This window comes from Neopelma chrysocephalum, unplaced genomic scaffold (genome assembly GCF_003984885.1).
Source record: "Neopelma chrysocephalum unplaced genomic scaffold, ASM398488v2 Primary Assembly neopelma1_42, whole genome shotgun sequence".
NCBI classification, from domain to species: Eukaryota; Metazoa; Chordata; class Aves; order Passeriformes; family Pipridae; genus Neopelma; species Neopelma chrysocephalum.
This window is the reverse complement of record NW_020897700.1, coordinates 1,384,673-1,403,439: the sequence shown is the minus strand read 5'-3', so window position 1 is coordinate 1,403,439 and position 18,767 is coordinate 1,384,673. Positions and strand designations below refer to the sequence as shown.

The 18,767-nt window shown below is 37.6% G+C and overlaps 1 protein-coding gene across 4 annotated transcripts in view; it reads right to left on the bottom strand.

The window, feature by feature from the left end:
• The window catches only part of ATP10D (ATPase phospholipid transporting 10D (putative)), a 46,613-nt gene extending 27,846 nt beyond the window's left edge, over positions 1-18,767 (bottom strand). Inside the window, exons 1-6 of one of the 4 annotated variants that reach the window (XM_027676321.1) lie at positions 18,706-18,767; positions 9,582-9,887; positions 8,610-8,804; positions 4,716-4,793; positions 2,531-2,735; positions 630-715 (exon numbers count right to left, since the gene is read on the bottom strand). In XM_027676321.1, the coding sequence (XP_027532122.1) occupies positions 630-715; positions 2,531-2,735; positions 4,716-4,793; positions 8,610-8,804; positions 9,582-9,847 (830 nt within the window). In that variant the 5' untranslated portion in view covers positions 9,848-9,887; positions 18,706-18,767. Of the gene's footprint in view, positions 1-629; positions 716-2,530; positions 2,736-4,627; positions 4,794-8,609; positions 8,805-9,581; positions 9,888-18,376; positions 18,414-18,705 lie in introns of those variants that run through there. The other 3 variants (XM_027676322.1, XM_027676323.1, XM_027676325.1) reach the window with 3 other exon arrangements.

Genomic DNA, 18,767 nt, shown 5'->3' with positions numbered 1-18,767 from the left:
CAGCATTTTGTTTTCCTACTGTCTATAGAAAATCATAAACCTGTAAGAATCATAGAATGGCTGGGGTTGGAAGAGACCTTAGGGATCATCTAGTTCCTTAAGGTTCCTTCCAACTCTAACCCTGAAGAAAAACCCTAACCCTAACCATGAACTAAACCTGATGAAAAAACTACAGGTAGGCACACCGGTGAAAAGGAGTTTGATCAAGTGATTGATGGTTACAGAAAACAAATCAGAGCAGGAAAGGAAGCCAGTCCTTTTGATTTCCAATTCTGAGCAATGCAGTTTGCCCAATCAGGCCATGCTCCAGACCAAATACTGTAAAGGTCACACATTATGAAGGGCAGATTTGAAACAGCTATTTCAAGTACGAAATACACAATTGCGAAACAGCCTGAATTAAGATGTTAAAAATATTCAAAACAAAATAAAAAGCACCAGTTCACAATCTGCTGCTCAGAAAACCCCTCTGGAGCTCTATCTGTTGGGCTGCACTCAGAAAGGTAGTGGTGCAAACTGATTTCTATCTATATTGTTATTTTTTAAGGCAAACATTACAAACTCTCTGAAAATTAGTAAGAATGACAAAGCAAAAGACAGTAGTTTAAAGAGCCATCAAGCGTACTTACACAAAGCCTCGAAATCGACTGAGGTTGTTGTTAGGACTTTCACACTGTATTCTACTGGAAAATTCCTCTGGATCAATTTCAGAGACCTAAAGCCATAGGAACAAAAAAAAAATACAAAAAACCAGAACTCAGACAAAATGAGATAGAACTTAAAAACATCATAAACTCAGAAGTTCTGCTATCTAACAATGTATCTTTGAAACTGCAGGTTGCTGGTGGTGTTGATGGTCTCCTACCCTGCATAAATCAGACTTACAAATCATAGAAGGACTTTCTAGTAAATATCAAACCCTGACAAGTATCAGTTGCATTGCTGATATTCTGAGAGCACTGGAGAGGAGAAAATGGGTGGAAAAGTGAGGAAGAAGAAAACAACAACCCATAAGAACATCTAAAAGGAAGAGATTTCCCGTAGGTTTTTTTCATTATATGGGAAAAAAAAGGAAAAGAAGAGGTACTGTCTTCTCTGCAAGCAGTATTTCTTGCACATAGGCATTTTTTTCCCAATACCATGACCAGGATGCTATTTGTGCTAACACAAAGAAAGCAGACAGAAATTTGTAATGATGTTTGAGACTTACGAGTACCAAAGAAAAGGCTTTTATGAAAGGCCAGAGGTACATGTTAATGAGAAAAGACAAGCAAAACAAAATCTTGAATTAGTAAGAATGAAGCATGACAAGAAGTAAGAGAAAAGCCAAAAGGCCTTATCTTTGGAATTACCTGCTGTTGCAATTTAATTTCAGTTAATGGCATATGACTATGCCTCTAGCCTCCAATATAACACAGGCTTGCCTCGGGTATAACTGAGTCAAGCTGAGTACCTGCCACTAACTCTTTGGAAAGTCATTCGTTCTACTGTTTAGAAAAAACAAATACACAATTTAAATTTTCAAACTCCCAGGTATAATTCTCTGATTCACAGGTGTTACTGAATACATCTGCATAATTACAGGTTTCTGAGAAGGCTGTACTCCCACAACCACGAGACTTCACACTGGCAGAAAAGCAACTGTGAGCTTAAAACACAATCCTGTAAGTAGAATTTGAAACTCATAAGACATCATATTATTAGCAAGTACTTTGTTGGCTTGCTAAAATAATTTTTACTATGTTTTCCTGTATTGATGTGTTACACTGTATTAACCTGAAGTGGATTAACCCTCATGGACAGCACATCATGCCTTTGTTATTACCAGACCGACTAAGTAACGGGAATTAGAGACAACTTCTCACTTCCTCACCACTGCTGAAAATTCAGAGGTAGTTCAAGTAATTTTACCTCCAGAGGACTAATCAGTCTGTTGTTATGGGGACAACATTGAGTCTCCTCGCTATTGTTTTCAGCATGGTGTTTCAGCAGCAGAACTCAGTACCAAGTGTGCTGAAGACTGCAGAAATGATAGGAATCTTTGTTTTTTTGATATTGTCCCCTTCGTGCCAGTCTCCAACATTTTGACTGCTAGGTATACCATTAAAGTATTGTATGGAGTAACAATTCATTTGAAATACGAAAAAACAGTGAAAGAGAAGATAATATCTGCTCTTCTTTTTAGGTCTTTATATAGCACAGAAGTCCCCTCTAAAAAACTCAAATTTCTCACCCACAGCAGACTACGCACCATACATGACTTCTTGACATTTACCTGAATAGGTAATTTCACTGGCTTGCATTACTTCAAATAGATCTGTCTTTCTCAGGGTTAGGTGAACACATAAATATTTGCTACAAAACAACTCCAGTAACAAATTATAACTGTTACCTAATAACTTTGTTTTCAGATGCAGACTGCTGAGCTATCATGAATTAGGCAATGTAGAGGGCTGAGTTGATTGGTTTTTTTTAGTTGACCATCTGTCATGTCAACTTTCTTATGTGACTAGAAACACACAATTATCACCTGCTCTGCATATCCTTTCACCACCTGTCTCTGCTTCAGATTGGTTTCTCCATCAAGGCCTGCTGTTTCAACGTAACAGATCCCATCCAGGTCACTGGAGTATAACAGCACCATGTCAGCAGGAATGATTTCATTACGTGAAAGCCGGATGAAGTCTCCAACATTGACATTTTTCCAGCATTCATCTATGTATTTCTTCTCCTTCCTGAAATACACAGAAGAACAGTGACTTTTCACAAATGCATAATCTGAAAGTTCAGGCAAACACACTGTAACTAGAAAATGTCTCAAATAACTATTCATGCTTCCAACCATTAAAAATCTCTGATAAGATAGTGCATTCAGCTCAAGCAGAATATAATTACAAAGAATCAACTCTGGAGTCCAAGCCATTTTTCTGGGAATTACATTCAAGACACCCTCTGAGAATTATTTTAGCTCTATTTAAAATTCAATACACTTGCTTCCAGTATATTCATCATTCCAAGAAAGGAAACAGTGTTTTCAGTATTTCTCTTTGGGCCTTCACTTTTTCTTGCAATTATACAACGAAGAACAGCTTATTCTCTTCTGATAAGGCCTTTCAAAAATGTCTGTCTCCCAAAATAACAAACATTTACCAGTAAGGAAAGAATATTCAGCAACAACTTCACTGATGTTCTAAATATAAATATTTGTATTTACAGAATTTTAAAGTATTTTTTGCGTTAATCTTTGAATGTAAGGTTCAAGGCCAGATTGGATGGGATTTTGAGCAAACTGGTCTAGTGGAAGGTGTCCCTGCCCATGGCAGGGGGGTGGAACTAGATGATCTCTAAGGTCCCTTCAACCATTCTATGATTCTATGAAGGTACCAACACTCTGTAATACTCAGTGAAGTCAATAAAAGCTCCTGCCTGTCAGCATTGAGTTGAAATTCCTTATTAGTATGAAATATCCAGGCATGAAGTAAATAAGTTTAAACTGTTTTCAACATTCCATTTATAGCTGCTGTTGTGTCCTCAGCTGAGATGAAGAATTTTCAGCAGCTCATTGCAAACAGTGAGGTTTAGAGTGGTAAATAGGATGCAGGGTAAAAAGCAACAAAGAGTGCTTGAGGAGTTAGCCAGAGGCACACAGCAGTAGGCTAATGCAATGTGGGTGGATGAAACACACCTACAGTGACTGCTACAAGGACCATGCAGGTCTGGAGTAGGTTTTTGTACAAACTATTACTGCCCTCAGTGACTGCTTTGTTTCCTGCCTTGCATGGACTAACCCAACAGCAATATTTAAAGAGGGGAGCACGTACTCTCCACAGTCTTCATTTCTCAGTCATCCAGACTGGTGTATAGTTTGGGCTGCATTTTCTATTGAAACAGAAACAGGCACTCCTAATGACAAAGAAAATATCAGAAAAATATTCCCTGTATTGAGCTTTGCACCCATACTTTTTAGACCTGCATTATCTGACAGTACCCCTTAGAAAATACCTGTCTACAAACAGATGGCACAAGGCCCACACATTTAACCACTGTAATGATGACAGTTTCTCCACTGAAGATAAAGAGGTGTTTATATTGCTTTCAAAGTGCAAACAAAGCAAAACCAGGAAGCAATAAAAGCTGACAAAAATTAAAGTGATATAATGCACAACTGTTTTCTCCTTAAGATGCTCATAACTAGTTTTCTACGCAGATGGAACACTGGCACAATGGAAAGCATGTAAAACTTAAAGCTACAGCCATGTCTATCAGAAGATGGATGGATTAAAAAAACTGCAGGAATCAACTTTTCGTACCAGTACATCTCCACTGAAATAAAGACAAGAAAAAAAAAAGAGTCGAAGGAAAAAGTTCTAAAGTAAATTAACAAACTCCAAACTAATTATAGAGGAAAATAGAAAAAGGGTAGGAAGAATTGCTGAAACACAATATGACTCCCACTTACTGAAGGTATGACTTAGGCTTTGACAGCTGCAAATCTGCTGACAAAGTAAATCTATTCAGGAGACAGAGATACAAAAACTAGTAATTTTTGTTTGTTTTTTGGTTAGAACTACCCTTCAGGTATAGAAAAAACCTAAATCAGCATAACTTTCTGTGTAGGCCAATTTACCCCACTATGAAGGCCAAACGAGTCCAATCAGGGTGCTACACCAACTGGAGCAGAATGCCCTGGTCACTCCAAAACAGCTACCTTTTACCTCACCCTCCAAACAGGATGGAAAGGATTTGAGAACCCATGAGGACAGTGGAAGATTACTTCCTCAGCCAGCTTGCATCTAGAAGAGTTAGAGAAAGGGTGGAAACAGAAAGGTAAGCAAGACAAAATAAGATCATAAGCAAAGAAAGCAATGGCATCACTAATGCAGTAAGATAAAAATATCAGGTGAATAGCTGTCAATTTCTGTCCCTGACTTCTACAGAGATTTTTCAAAGTGAATTGGAATTTCCAAAACCACAGAAATATTTGGAAACTGTAGACTTTGTGACAAAGCAACCCTTTGATTTATTCTTGAAGAAATTATTTACAAGAGATTTAAAAAAGTACAAAATACCGGTACGCTCACATCCCTGTATTTTTTTCTAACTCCTATGCATTTCACAAAAAAATACAAAAAACTATTTGTCCATGCTGCCAGTGTTGAGATTAAGTGATGGAAAATATTTCCTCTTTTAAATCACTACCTGTTTATTGAACATTAGACTGAAAAAGTATGATGCTTCTTTTTACTTGATTGACCTGAATGAGTCCCACTTTCTTTTTGCCAGACTGGAGTCTGGGAGAGGAAAGAAAAGCTAAAAGTAAGGAAGAATCTTGTAGAAAGGATTTTTCTTTACAGAGCTCAATTCCACAAAGAAAAACTGATTATTAAATTATGTCTGGATTCCAAATATATACAATGATTTGCATAACTACATATTTGTAAAGAACAGTAATTACAACACATCTACTCGCAAGGCTTGCAATGAAAAAGAAATATACTTGAGAGCTCTGCAGAAGAGGGAAGAAGAGAAGAAAAACGTATCAGCCAGCAACATCATCTATCCTACTTCTGATGCAGCAGATGGATCATGCACATATTCTCTATCCAGTTCAGCACAAAGTCTAACAAAAAAGTGTGGCTGCCTTTAGTGATAGGTCAGCAGGAAACTAAATGGATTTTTCTATCATAGTCACCTCACCACTGTTCTACTAAAATGACATGAACTTCACGATGTTAACAGATGCTCAAACAGAACTGCCTTCATACTTCATGATTCATAGCTATTTAAATGAGATCCTACTACTTTAGAATGATAACTTGCTGAAAATGCACAAGGACTTGATAACTACTTAACATCATAGCAACAATTATAAACTAAACTAAAATGCACATTAGCACATCTTACTGTTTATTGATATGTTTTATTACTCCACAAGTGAAAAATGAGAAAGGGGAAAAAATTTTAAGCAATATTATCTTATCACATTTTCAGAACACAGAAATATCACGACACAGAAATAAACTTTCCTAGAAAAATCTGCTTCAGGCTCTGTGTATTAAAGACCAAATACAATAAATCTGATCCATCAAATGGATACAATCCACAGCTCTAAAAAGTAGCAGGTTGAAAACTCTGAAACTACGGATGTCAGACATTTGCTATAAGCAAAAGCAATTAAGGAGTAGGAGGTGGTGTCAGATTTGCCAAAAATAGAGAAACTAGCATCTAGGTGCTCAGACAGACCTATCAAGGCACTGAGACTGTCATGTTTTGTCATGGAGAACAGAGCACAGCGAAACTCGGTTTTATTATGAAAACCCTTAGCTTTGTACACAAGCAAGCCTCACAAGAGTTCAAGAAGCAAGGATCATTGGTCTTCCTAAAAATGCTTCATCACGCAAATTATCTTCAGATACAAAAAGCTGGCCTACCAGCTTTCAAGCATGACAACTATTGCTTAGTTATGTTGAGATAGCAAGAAGAGCTGCTATATTGGGCACACAGAAGCCATGTAGGTGTCAGTATCTAACATATAAGTAAAATCACAGACAGAACGTACAATGTATACAACTTCTCCACATGAACAAATGCACAGCAAGAAAATGACTGGAAATTGTATTCAAAATTACCTAGCTGTTCATCATGTTTACAATTACTATGTTTGATAAAATGCATGCACTGGAACAGGGGATTCTTGTTAAAAAAGTTAAGAAATTCTGAATTCTAATGTGAGATTAATGGAAGTTTAAGATAAATCATCTCACATGTACTGAGCAATAATTTTTTGTACCAGTAGCATTTAATTCTCCTGAACCATGCCTCCAAGCTTATTTTTAAAACCAGACTAGACTATATAAAATACTTCATGACAAAAACTAAGGAGAAAAAAAAGTTACAAAGCCAAAACATTTGGAGGCACAATAAGGAATTTTCACACAGGACTAATATGGCCACTGATTATTACACATTTTTGGTGAAGGGGGAAAAAATATCAAACCAGAACAGAAGATCAGAAATTAATTCTGTTTCATTAACATTGGTATGAGATTATGAGTAACACAGAATCTTCAGGAATACGAATATCGAATGCTTCAGCTTTCTGGCAATGAATTCTTTCAGGGTACATGACAATTCATAGCCAGAAATAATCCAGCTTTTCCCTTAAACTTCTCTGCAGACATGACAAAGAAAGAAAACACTTATCTTCCCTAATAGCCCAATTTCTTACTTGTTTTGAGCTCTAATCTTTATAGGTTGAATAGATTGTTTCTGGGAAAGCTGCTATATATATTTGTGTTTGCCAACAAAATCTATTTGGTTTTGTTTTGTGGTATAATATGATAGTCCAGACTTTTACGTTTATGAGTTAGTTCTTAAAGTACCAAGAGAGTGTGGCAAATGCTAGAAAGCTGGAGATTCCATCTGCTAACTACCACATTACATTTAATAATTATATAGTACCAGACTGTAAATACGCCACATGGGCTAATTAAGGGTACCTCTAGAGTACAAAGTTTAGGGTTTGGCATAAACCTAAACTAGCACATTAAGATTTTAGAAAAGCTTATTTTCACTGTATTGCCTTCACTAAGAAAAGGTGTGTCTTTAATGAAAAGAGGAAGTTTTAAATGTGGTTTCGTACTACAGCAACTACTGTATGTTATTTGTTAAAGTATTGAACTCCCAATCACTCCTCTCCAGCACCTCTCCAGGTGCTATTTGTGATGGCTACCACAACACATTAAAAGTGACATTTTCCAAAATACTTGTTTCTCTACATGGAAACAGAGCATGCAAGAAAGAAAAAGGGTTCACTATACTTCCTTTATCTTTGTATTTTACATGCTCAGAATATCCTTTTATGACAGGTATAAAAGAAAAACAATTATGTGGGCAGCACCAACGTACACTAAAAGAATTTTTTGCCAGTTAATTTAGAATATCATCAGTTTGCATTCCTATCTTTTTATTATCCCTGTATAATAACTGCCTATTAGCAAACCTCTTGCCACTAGCAGATTCCACTCCTGACTTGCACCCACAGTCTGCAATATTGCAGTCCTGCACGGTGAAACAGATGCTAACATTTGTACCAAACTGTGATGCACTCAAATAGAAAATTATCTCATTCTGCTTGGGCAAATGTTATTACATTATAAGTACAATATGATACCATTAATGAGCGATAAACCAGCAGCCTCTGAATTTCCATGGTCCTTACAGCCATTTTAGAGGAACTAAAAATACACCTTTCAAAACAAATGCTATGTACAACAATGCTTAACTAATCAAAGTAGCTTGGTCAACACAGTACAAACTCATGCATGAACACGCCTCAATGCATAATTTTTTTCAGTAAATTTTACACTAATTTGATACCCATTTAGCAAAACCGGTGATTGAGACTCAATTAGACCCTGAGCGACCTGATCTAAATAGCCCTGCTTTGAGAAGGGGTTTAAGATTAGATGACCTCTAGAGACCTTTCTCAAATTATTTTATGATTCTATGAGTATTCAGAAAGTAAATCAAAAGAATTTTCAACAACTTTTCACATAATAGTCATAATCAAATAATAGCAATATACCATAAAGACAATTGTCTCTTACCTGCTATATACTTTGGTTAGTAAGTTGTTTATCTGTTTATCCATTTTGTACCTTGAGTAATCTTCCAAACCATCCTTCACTGCAATAATTGTCAGAACCCCCACCAGAGGTAGCATTGTAATTTCTTTTTGGAAAGCTTCCACCAGAGGAACCCAATTTAGGACAACTAGAAACAGGAAATACAAATTGGCAACTCTGAAACAAAGAGAAAACACAGGAGTTAGCTGTACTAGCAGACAGTGATACTTTTTTCCCCACTCCATGCTATATAGACATTTAAGTTAACAGCAATTATCTTTTCTTCACCCCAACTGCAATTTAAGAATTAAGTATCCAGAACTCTGTTTTCACTCTCCAGTCAACAGATTACTTAGCTGCACTGCTGCTTAATATACATGACCAGACAATGCAGAAACCAAGAATTTTCCTTTATTTTCAAAACTGTCCTCCAGGCGCAAGTTTCCTAGTAAAGCACTGGCAAACTTCCACTCTCTCAAATTTCCAGGTCTTTTAAACTTAATTTTATCGCCTCTCAGTGGAGATGGCATGTCTTAAAAAGGAAGCCATCCTACAACCTCCCTGCATAACTTTACAAATCAGCAGTCCTCCAAGCAGAAGGAAGATGAAAAAAAATTGGCAAGAGAGATAGACATGAAGGAAAGGGAAAAACACATTTACAGGAAATGAACTGAAAATTCTACTGCAGATTGGTGTGTGGCAGTGCTCCAAGAGGAAGAAATAGTTCAATAGCCCAAAGAACTGAATAAGTGGAAAGTACATAAGCTAAGGAGAAAAGGATTAGTCCAACACTGATGATATTTAAGACACTTTGGCCAAATAACACATATCTTTTCAGAAGTGATAAGCAGGGCAGGAGGAAGAACAATTTTTGAATAGAAAGCAACACACACACATTTAAATAAAAAGATTCCACTTTAGAAGAACTACCACAATCAAAAAGGAGTTAATTACCTGTGAAATTGTTCAAATAAATTCCGTGGTAAAAAATTCAGTAAAGTATACTTAGTAGTTCGTATTTTGTTGTTCATGTATAGTTTTGATACTTTTTCATACTCTTCTTTAAAATGTCCCAAACAGGGTATCACTATCCTATGTTTGCCAGTAGTTTTTGATGATTGATGGCACTTGCTGCTTGAATTGCTGCTGCTGCTTTCCCTGCCCTCTGCTGATATCAGTCGCTGCCAACGGTATCGGGCCCAGCGGATGGGATCTGCCATTGCACCTGGAAGGCTTTATAATCCAAGGAGTGTCGTCTACCTAGAAATGTTTTAAAATACAGCAAGTTACATAACAATTCTATAAAGGCTTTTCAACTAAAAAGTCACAGTTACAGTTTTGAATAAGCCCAGGGAAAAAGTGATTTTCATATTTCGACTAAGGAAAACCAACCCAGACAGTTAATATTTAATAGGTTATGTAAGGCCAGGAACTTCTGCTTCAAAGCTTGAATTTCATCCACTCTTTCAGGATCCTAGAGTTTGATTACTCTGCTTAAAACGCACAATTGCTTTTTAATAGCAGCCCGCCCACCAATTTCTCATGCTACAGTATTAAAAAAGCAGACAAGCTGCTAATGCTGCAGGGAACGGTATTTTGAAAGGAATCCTCGTCTCAGACACTGCAGTCCATACTGATAGTTAACAAACTTTATTAAACTCAGAATTCAACAATCTAGCAATATGAATCTGAGTAGTGACACAAAGTGAGGAATTGCCAGTGAAAGGCACTAAGTAACTATCATGAACAAAAACTTTTTTCTATTGAATTAGAAACAGGTTTGAGAATTTTTAACAACTGACAGAGGATGAATAAATTTCATGCAAACGCTTCTCCTCTATCCACCTAGCCAAGCTCTAGCATTCTACACAGGAATTTTTCTTCCTAAAGAAAGCTGAAGTTCATAGATGTAGGTGATACTCACTTTTTCAAATTACCTAATGCAGTCAGAAAAGGCCTCTTACACACACAAACCATGCTTTAGTAGAAGCTCAAAAGTGCTGGTTTTTACAACTAAGTTTGTTACAATTTATTAACTTTTACACCTTAATGGTTGCTACATTTCTTGTACTACTTCTTCCATAGAACAGCTTATAGTATATTTGTTTAAAACTATAAACTGCATGAGACCGAAATCATCAGTACTTCTCACTGCAGATTACTTTCCTTCCATCTGGTATCTTACTAATTGCATACATTCTAGCAAAATTTTTTACTAAATCCTCCTCCTAAGTTCCCACAAAAAAGCTGCCTCTAAAACTTGCTGGATCTTTCTAAATAAAATCTCTTTACAACAGATCCTAGGCAGTCATCACATTAATCCTGATTTAATCAGTTCAATTATCTATTCATGTGGTATCTCTGCCGTTGACAAATGCCACTGTCCTGCTCAAGATTCCTCCAAAATGTTCCTTATAAAAGCAATTTTCCAAACTTCTAATCCATTTTATCCAAACTATCTTCTCTTACATACTGTCCTTGATTTCTTCTTTTTTCTCTTACAATTGTAGAAAGCTTGAAACATGAGCACAAAGCCCTCAGTAGGTCCTCTAACAATGAGACAGTATTCATATCTCTACATCAACCCATTCTATTCTTAAAAAGAAAATTCTCCAACATTCCTAAAGAGCTTGGTCCTCTGCGCAACTACCCTTCAAGCTAGAAAGCTTTTCCCTACTGTCTCTCTGGCCTCTTCCTCTCGTGCAATTAGATGGTACATTTTTGTCCTATCACTATGAGATGTGGATAGTTATTGACTGTTACAATCTTAATGTCTCAGAGGATTGTTACCACGTACATTAAAAACACATTCCTCTTTAGAAACCATGATCTGTACACGAAGGAGGGAAAAACAAACCTCTATACAGCATCTCCTCTCAGCATTCCCTGGCAGTACCCTACTGTTCTTGCAAGGCCCTTCTGAAGCGCTCCCTCAGGCAATGTAAGGGACCAGTCTGAGAAAAAGGTTTTCTGTTTTTCTCAGTCCTAAATCTTGTGGTCCCAGTTACTAACAAAGGGTGCATGGGAAGGAAGCTATGTCTGGGACTTTTCAGAGGAGAAAGAAGGAGGTTGTGAAAATTTTTCAAAGCACATGGCATCCTCCTATTTGCACATGGCATCCTCCTGTTTGCATCTTCTACCTTTGCTTCCCCTAATCCTACTGCCTGGGAGACAGTTCCCAGAGGAACTGCACAGAGGTTACTGTCTCATTTTAGTCAGGGTCAGTCTTTCCACCAGAAATGGAAACTCTGACATGTAGAAGCAGCTACTTCACACCAATTAACTACTTTTAATGCATGGCTACTATACAGTCATACATATGAACATTGATCTGTACACATGTGAAAGAGATGCTTCAATTCATTTACCCTGAGCCTGAGAACAAGTCTGAAGCTTGAAAGGTACCCAAGTCTTCAAAAATGTTTAGGTACTATACAATGTGCTGCTGGTGGCGTCCATACATGGCTATGAAGAGTCTTCAATACACCTAGAGATCTCAAAAACCAAATTAACACAGACCCACCTACACTGAAGTCAGGAATGAAGCAAAGAACAGAGTATTGGAAATTAAAAACTTTAAAAAGATGACTTCCCAGAAAGAGGTACAAATGTTGGCAGCTCAGCTATTAAAAAAACCCCAAACATCTACATTTTGGATGACATCCTTAAGTCTTGGCCATTTTGAGAAAAAACCAATTCTTCACAATCTCTGCTGTGACAACTCAGTAATTTCTGACAAACAGATCTTATGCAGTGAGGGACCTTTTCAAATAAACGTTTGTTTTAATTAACAATGTGCTGAATTATGAGGGAGAGTTTTAACATGATTTCTTCTATTAAATTTATCAGACTCTCTCAAGGTTCTGTCTTTAGCATGAATCACACAAGGTGTGTCAACTAACCACACTTTTGCTTGAAACATTAACTCTTTGCCCAGTAATCTGACATATCTCTACATATTGTTATAATGTGCAATGTCCTTGTAGAAAACTTAAATAAGTAAATGCTGCAAATTTTTTCAGGATGCCACAAGTGAGGTATTTGAGGGCAGGTTAGATTTGTAGTGAAAATCATGTTTGTTTTCATAAGAAGCAAACAAACATCTGATATTGATGAAGAAGCAGTAAAATGAACTCTTTCCAAAATTCCCAGGGCTAAAGGGAGCGCAGAAGTTTTAAATAGCAGATCCTGCTCATTCAGTGAAACTTATACAGGCTAAATAACCTATATAGCTAAAATACACCTGAAAAAATTCAAACCCTTCTAAATTCTAGGTCTTTTCAGTTTTTATAATTTATTATCTTTTTTAGTATTTGATACCCAGTGACCACTACTTAAAAAAAAAAGGGGGGGGGGGTGTACAGTAGAATGGAAGAGTACTGGACATTTTAACATGACAGCATGTTAAGACAGAATTCCTCACTACTAGGTTTAAACTGCATATGCAGTCACCCCTCACCACATACACACCCTTGACTCCTGACACAGCTCCAAAACCTCTGCCCCACCCTTCCTCATCCTTATTCAGACAAGCAGAGCTTAGAAAGGGACAGGAAGCATCACATTCAGTTGTGTGCACTGCATATTTCTGCCAGTATCCCCAGTATTTTAATGTAACAACTTTTAAGTAAACTTTGAAGATTGTATGGACCAGAAATAACTAACATGAACCTACCACACTGGAAGCATTGTATGAGAAACAACAAGTAATCTTCTATGATCAGAAAGGTGAATCAGACAATTAACCAACATCTTGGGAAAAAAGTATCTGGACCTCAGACTCTGCCACAATGCCCTCTGACTCACCTGGGATTTGACAGAGCTACTACCTGCAAATGATTTTTTTTTAAAATCATTTGCATCACCATTTTAAAATAGGACTTAGGAGCTTTCAAACTTCAGAAATCTCTTTTGCTTTTGTTAACTATTTAGAGTCATTTTATTCTTCTTCCTCCTTAAATTTGGTTCAGAAAGTAATGAACACCTTTTCTTTGGTCAAAATAAGTTTCATCAACTTCATGTTAGATATTATCAAAGATTAAGTTGCCAAAGATCAAATAAAAGCTGTTTTGAACAATTTTCTAAGAAATCCCTTCCCTTAAAACATTACTTGACCCTCTTGTTATGCTATTTTTCATTTTAAATTCTTGAGTTCTCCAGCTCATGTGAATTAAAAGTAGTAATAAAAAATGGCAGATAATTCTTTAAACACTGGCAAATGACCAACAAGATGAGTTACTCTGAAGAACTATTTTTAGAATTTTAATTAAAAAAAATGTTTATGTTTAAAAAACCCAAGAATAACGTTCAACTATTTGAAAACAGGAAGCCTAAATGATCACATGCCAAGTTTTGAGGACAGTGTCATACAAGCTAGACCATCCTCATTTTCATACTATACACTCAAGTGAATACTACTTGATCCTGCTGAACGGCAAGAGCTGATATAGAGGTATATCAGGTATGTCTTACACTCAAAAAGAAAAGTTTTTGTAGCAAGCTTACTAACATCACATGATAATGATGAAATGTGGAAGGAATTATCTGACACTGGACACATTCGCTTTCTCTCTATACTAGTTCCCTCATGTACTCTGATTCCTTCCTCTTCATATCTGAGATATGAAAAACTGGAAGGACTAGATATGGTTAGTATGAAATAGCTGGCTGTTATATCTTTGTTAAAGCAAGGCACAGCAGTGTCATTTTTACCACAGGACAGATCAACACTATATACTATCCATGTTTAACCACCCTATATCACAATAAAAACAGCCTTTGAGAACCCTCTGCTAGTGGTAATACTGAGAAAACCCTTTCTTTAAATGGTCTGTACCCTTAAAGAAGGGCCTTTCATCATAAAGCCCAGTATAAGCATTTTCTTGCGTGTGTATTTCATGTCCATAATTTGTTTTGTTTTCCAATTACTCACCTTCCATTTTCTCTTATAAATTCTGTCAGCTTCCAGTTCTGCAAAATATCACCTGCATATCTCCATGCATACCTTTACTCCTTGCTTTCCTGCAGGGGGACTGAGCTGAGACCAAAAATTCCTTAATTTCAGTTACATTTTTGGTAGCCTTTTTCAAATCACCTAGCAGTCACTGACCTCTCCCATACTAGTTCATTTCTCAACGTTGTCAGCAAAACAGATGCATAGATAATTTAGTCTATGTTTATGCTCTGGAACTGCACCTTACTATTATGTTGTGGTCATCTGCTCAGATGTCACTTTAAGTGCCTTACCACTTGGCTTCTCCTGACCACTTCCTCCCTTCTGACAACATCCTTCTCTTTTGTTGTGATCTCCAAATAGCTACTCCTCGTTCTTCTTTCAGAAAATTTTTTGTTAAATACACTTGGCAAATGACACTTTTGACAAGAATGTTCCTCAAACCATGTTTATGGTGTGTGTTTCTATTCTGTTCCTTCTCAGGCAGTGTGCAATAGGCCTTCTGTGTCATCTGTGCTGATTTCCAGTAGGAAGTAATAAATAATTCTTAGCAAACAGAAATGCAATCAATAAAATTGCACTATCTTACCTGAAAAATGTCTACAGCACCCAAAAGGGAAGCAATTCAGACAGTGCATCTCCCCAGCAACATCCCTTTTCTTTGCTCTCCATCTGAATATTTCAGGATGTTCTCCAGGTCTGAGGTTCTAGGTGGCCAGGGAAGATTAAAAATGCTGACCTAGATGCAGGTCACACTACACAGTGCTATGGAAAAGTGGATCATCCCTGATCCACACAAAAGTCCCATTTAAACATCGTAGTAAATGTTACTGCTCAAGTTCATTAGCACTTGTGTCACTATACTTACAGAACTATACAGGCTAAATGTTTAAAACTCCTTCTATTCATCTTTCAAAACTCGGAAGCTATTAGACAATGGAGAAACTTAAGGGAGGCAGGGCCTGAAGATTAATTTACACTCTGAAGAACAAGTTCATCTTTTCTCCTAAGGTTTGATACTTTCTCTGTAACATGCGATTCACAAATTTGTCATATGTCTTTGCAAGCCAGCGTGAAATACCCAGAGACACTCTAATATGCCAAATAGATCTGGATAAGACTTGTGCTGCCAATTTATGGGACAAGCAGCCAAAAACCTGCAGGAATCAAAACTTCAATTTTAAGAAAAATATGTGGTTAATTGCAACCACATATTCTGAGTTATATTTATAAAGGGGATGCTAAGAACTCTTGAATTAATAGTGGAAGGCAAACGCTATCATGAAAAGTGAATTGCTGTGGCACTATTTTGCCATGCACTCCTACCTACAAAAGTCTAATTTAGTATGGGCAACACTGAAAACCTGCAAGCTTTGAAATGCCTTGGATCTTGGAAAGGAAATTTCTTGGCTGTGAGTATGGTAAGCCAGCCATCAACAGCTGTTTACAACTAAAAAACAACCAGCAAGCTGCATAAAAACCCAGGAAGTGCCAAGGCCCTGACACAAGACAACTTACCAGTAAACCACTATACTACATAGTAAACCACAATACTACATGCAGTAGTATTGGTTCATGTGCTACAGTGTGTGAGCAGTATAAAAAACCAAAAAAATCTCCTTCACCTTGGGTAAAATTATTTAGGATGCCAATCAGATCTTGTACCTACAGACACAACCAAACAATGCACTAACAAATTTCAGATGAGCCATGTATTTCTGCTCCAGGTAATCAGTTCCAAAATAGAACTGAAGGCTGCTGAAGAGCGATCCTTTGTGCAAATATTAAACTTCCTTTTCTCTATTCATGAGAAAAGTTCTGCTTTATACCCTGTTCTCATGTGCCACATTGGTTTCAAAATTGTAAACCAAAACCTTCCAGGTTAAGTGTTGCTCTTTTATGACCATCTTTCCACACAAGCATATCTTTAGCTTATGGTCGCGCAGCATTTAATCACTACAGATGCTTTGGTATGTGTGAAATTCACATTAATTTCACAGTAAGACTAAGGTGTGGGCCATGTTAAAAATTTATACTGGTGTTCACATGATACAGAACGATGTGATTTTTTTGTAGCAGTGTACACTCCCTATGTCATCATAAATAGTTCTAAAGGAAATGGATCCATACTGGCAGTATTGCTGTTTTTCAACTATGCTGATTTACTCAAAGGGCCCAAACTCTGTTCCATAGATGAGGTCTAGGGTACTTATTGAAATTTATACTGAAAGTATCTGTTACAGCAAGAAACTGTACTTGAGTTCCTAAAATCCTAGATTAGGTCTCTTACTGGTCTTTCTTTTCTTCTTCTGGTTTTCTAACACACCTACCCTGTCAGCTATTCAAGAGTTCCAGAAACTCCCAAGGCATCCACTGAGGTTTTCAGGTCTAATACTCTAAGGTTAGGGAATTTTTGATAAAACCTACTCGTGTATAACCTCAGGAATACAATCAGATATTTGTCACAGAGCAAAAAAACCTGCTTACTGTTTGGGGATATTTTGAGAGGAATAACCTGTGAATCCACTGTAACCACTAGAGAGTTTCTGCAAGACAGCAAAACATGAATCTTGAGATGGTTTTTCAGGCCTGAAAGTGAAAAGTGACCTACAGCAATTCAGGGCTCAAGTATAAATGTGTATCTTCAAAAGTTTTATTAATAAAAATGAAGCCAAAATATATAGAAGCCTGAAAAAAAATGCAAGGAGTTAAGAACACTCAAAGTCTGACCCTAGTAACCCCAAAGCTATTTAAGATACTATAGTATTAGTGCAGTGAGTAGCTGAACTGAGTTAAAAGTTAACATTGAATGGAACCTTCTTGCTTCTACCTCCTGCTCCTATCTCTCCTTGATAATTGATCTGCTACTTACTGAACCTGGTTCTCACTGATCTGCAAGACCTTTTACTAACTCAAAGACAATAACATTACTGGATTTCCCAATCCATTGTTACAGCTGTGAAAGCACTCCTGTTGGCACAAGCAAAGTGGGACAGGAATGTCAGATTAGAGCGACTATCTTTGAGTACTTATGTAGAGCACTTGGTCCTGATTTTAGCCTAGTTTTCATTAGAAATACATATCAGCTCTGGCTATTGCCTTTGAAATTCAGATTATCCACAGCAGTGGCAAGTAACAAAAGAATGTGATCCTTGCCTGTCAGTTCTACCTTTTGCTCCTGTAAACCATAATGCCCACAGCCTAACTGTAAAGATTCAGTCTAAAACAATGGCTTCAGACCAGCTTTTGGGGTACACAAGTGTTAAGTGATTTAAATTCCACTCTGATTCTAGATAAACCATTTAGTGTCCCTGTGCTGCAAACCACCATTTATGAAAACAGGAACAATAACAATTCACTTCTCTCCTGGTGATGACATGAAGACAAATATGTTTTAAATAAGAGGTTTCTCAAAACTATGGTCATTGGTGAGTACACGAATACCCTATACATATTGATTTAGTACTACAATAACAGTAATTTTGATATTAAAAGCACTTTTTTCTTCAGTAGCTGTATTTCTGACAAGAACTATGATTTTTCTTTCCCATCTTCATGAATATTTTTTCATCACTAAGCCCAGTAACTATTATTGTGGTCCAATCCTGTGAGTGTCCTGTGCACTCTGCACCCCTGGGTACTTCCCTGAAGCTCTAGGAATTTCCCTGTGACTTACATGGACTTAAGTCTACTTCTTTACCATAAATCTGTAAAGTACTAAAAAGCTTACACCTCAGTCACTACCATGAACTATTAAAACAATGGCTTTTGTTTCTGGAGTCAAAGTCTTCATTACCTTTCTTTCTGGTCTGCTGCCAAAGCAGCTCAGTCGAGGAGATTAAAATACGCGGGGGTGACTCGTGGCGCAGGGGGCATTTAAAGACATAAAAGCACAAATCGTCCTTGTACCGCCGAGCGCCGCCGTCGCCGTGCTCTGCGGGGGCCGTTCCGGGCTCCTCAGCGCTGGCCCTGCAAAACGCCACCGGCTCGGGCAGAAGGGACCTCTCTCCCTCCGCTGCTTCCGTTTTCCCGCGCCAGGTCTTGGTCCAAGTGCCCAGCACCGGTGCCCCCCCACGGACCCGACCCTGCAACCGAGCTGCCCACCTGAATCCCCGCCGGGCTTACCGATGGCACCGCGCACATCCCGGCGGAATGGCCGCACCCGGCGCTCCCGCCCTCCCGGCCCG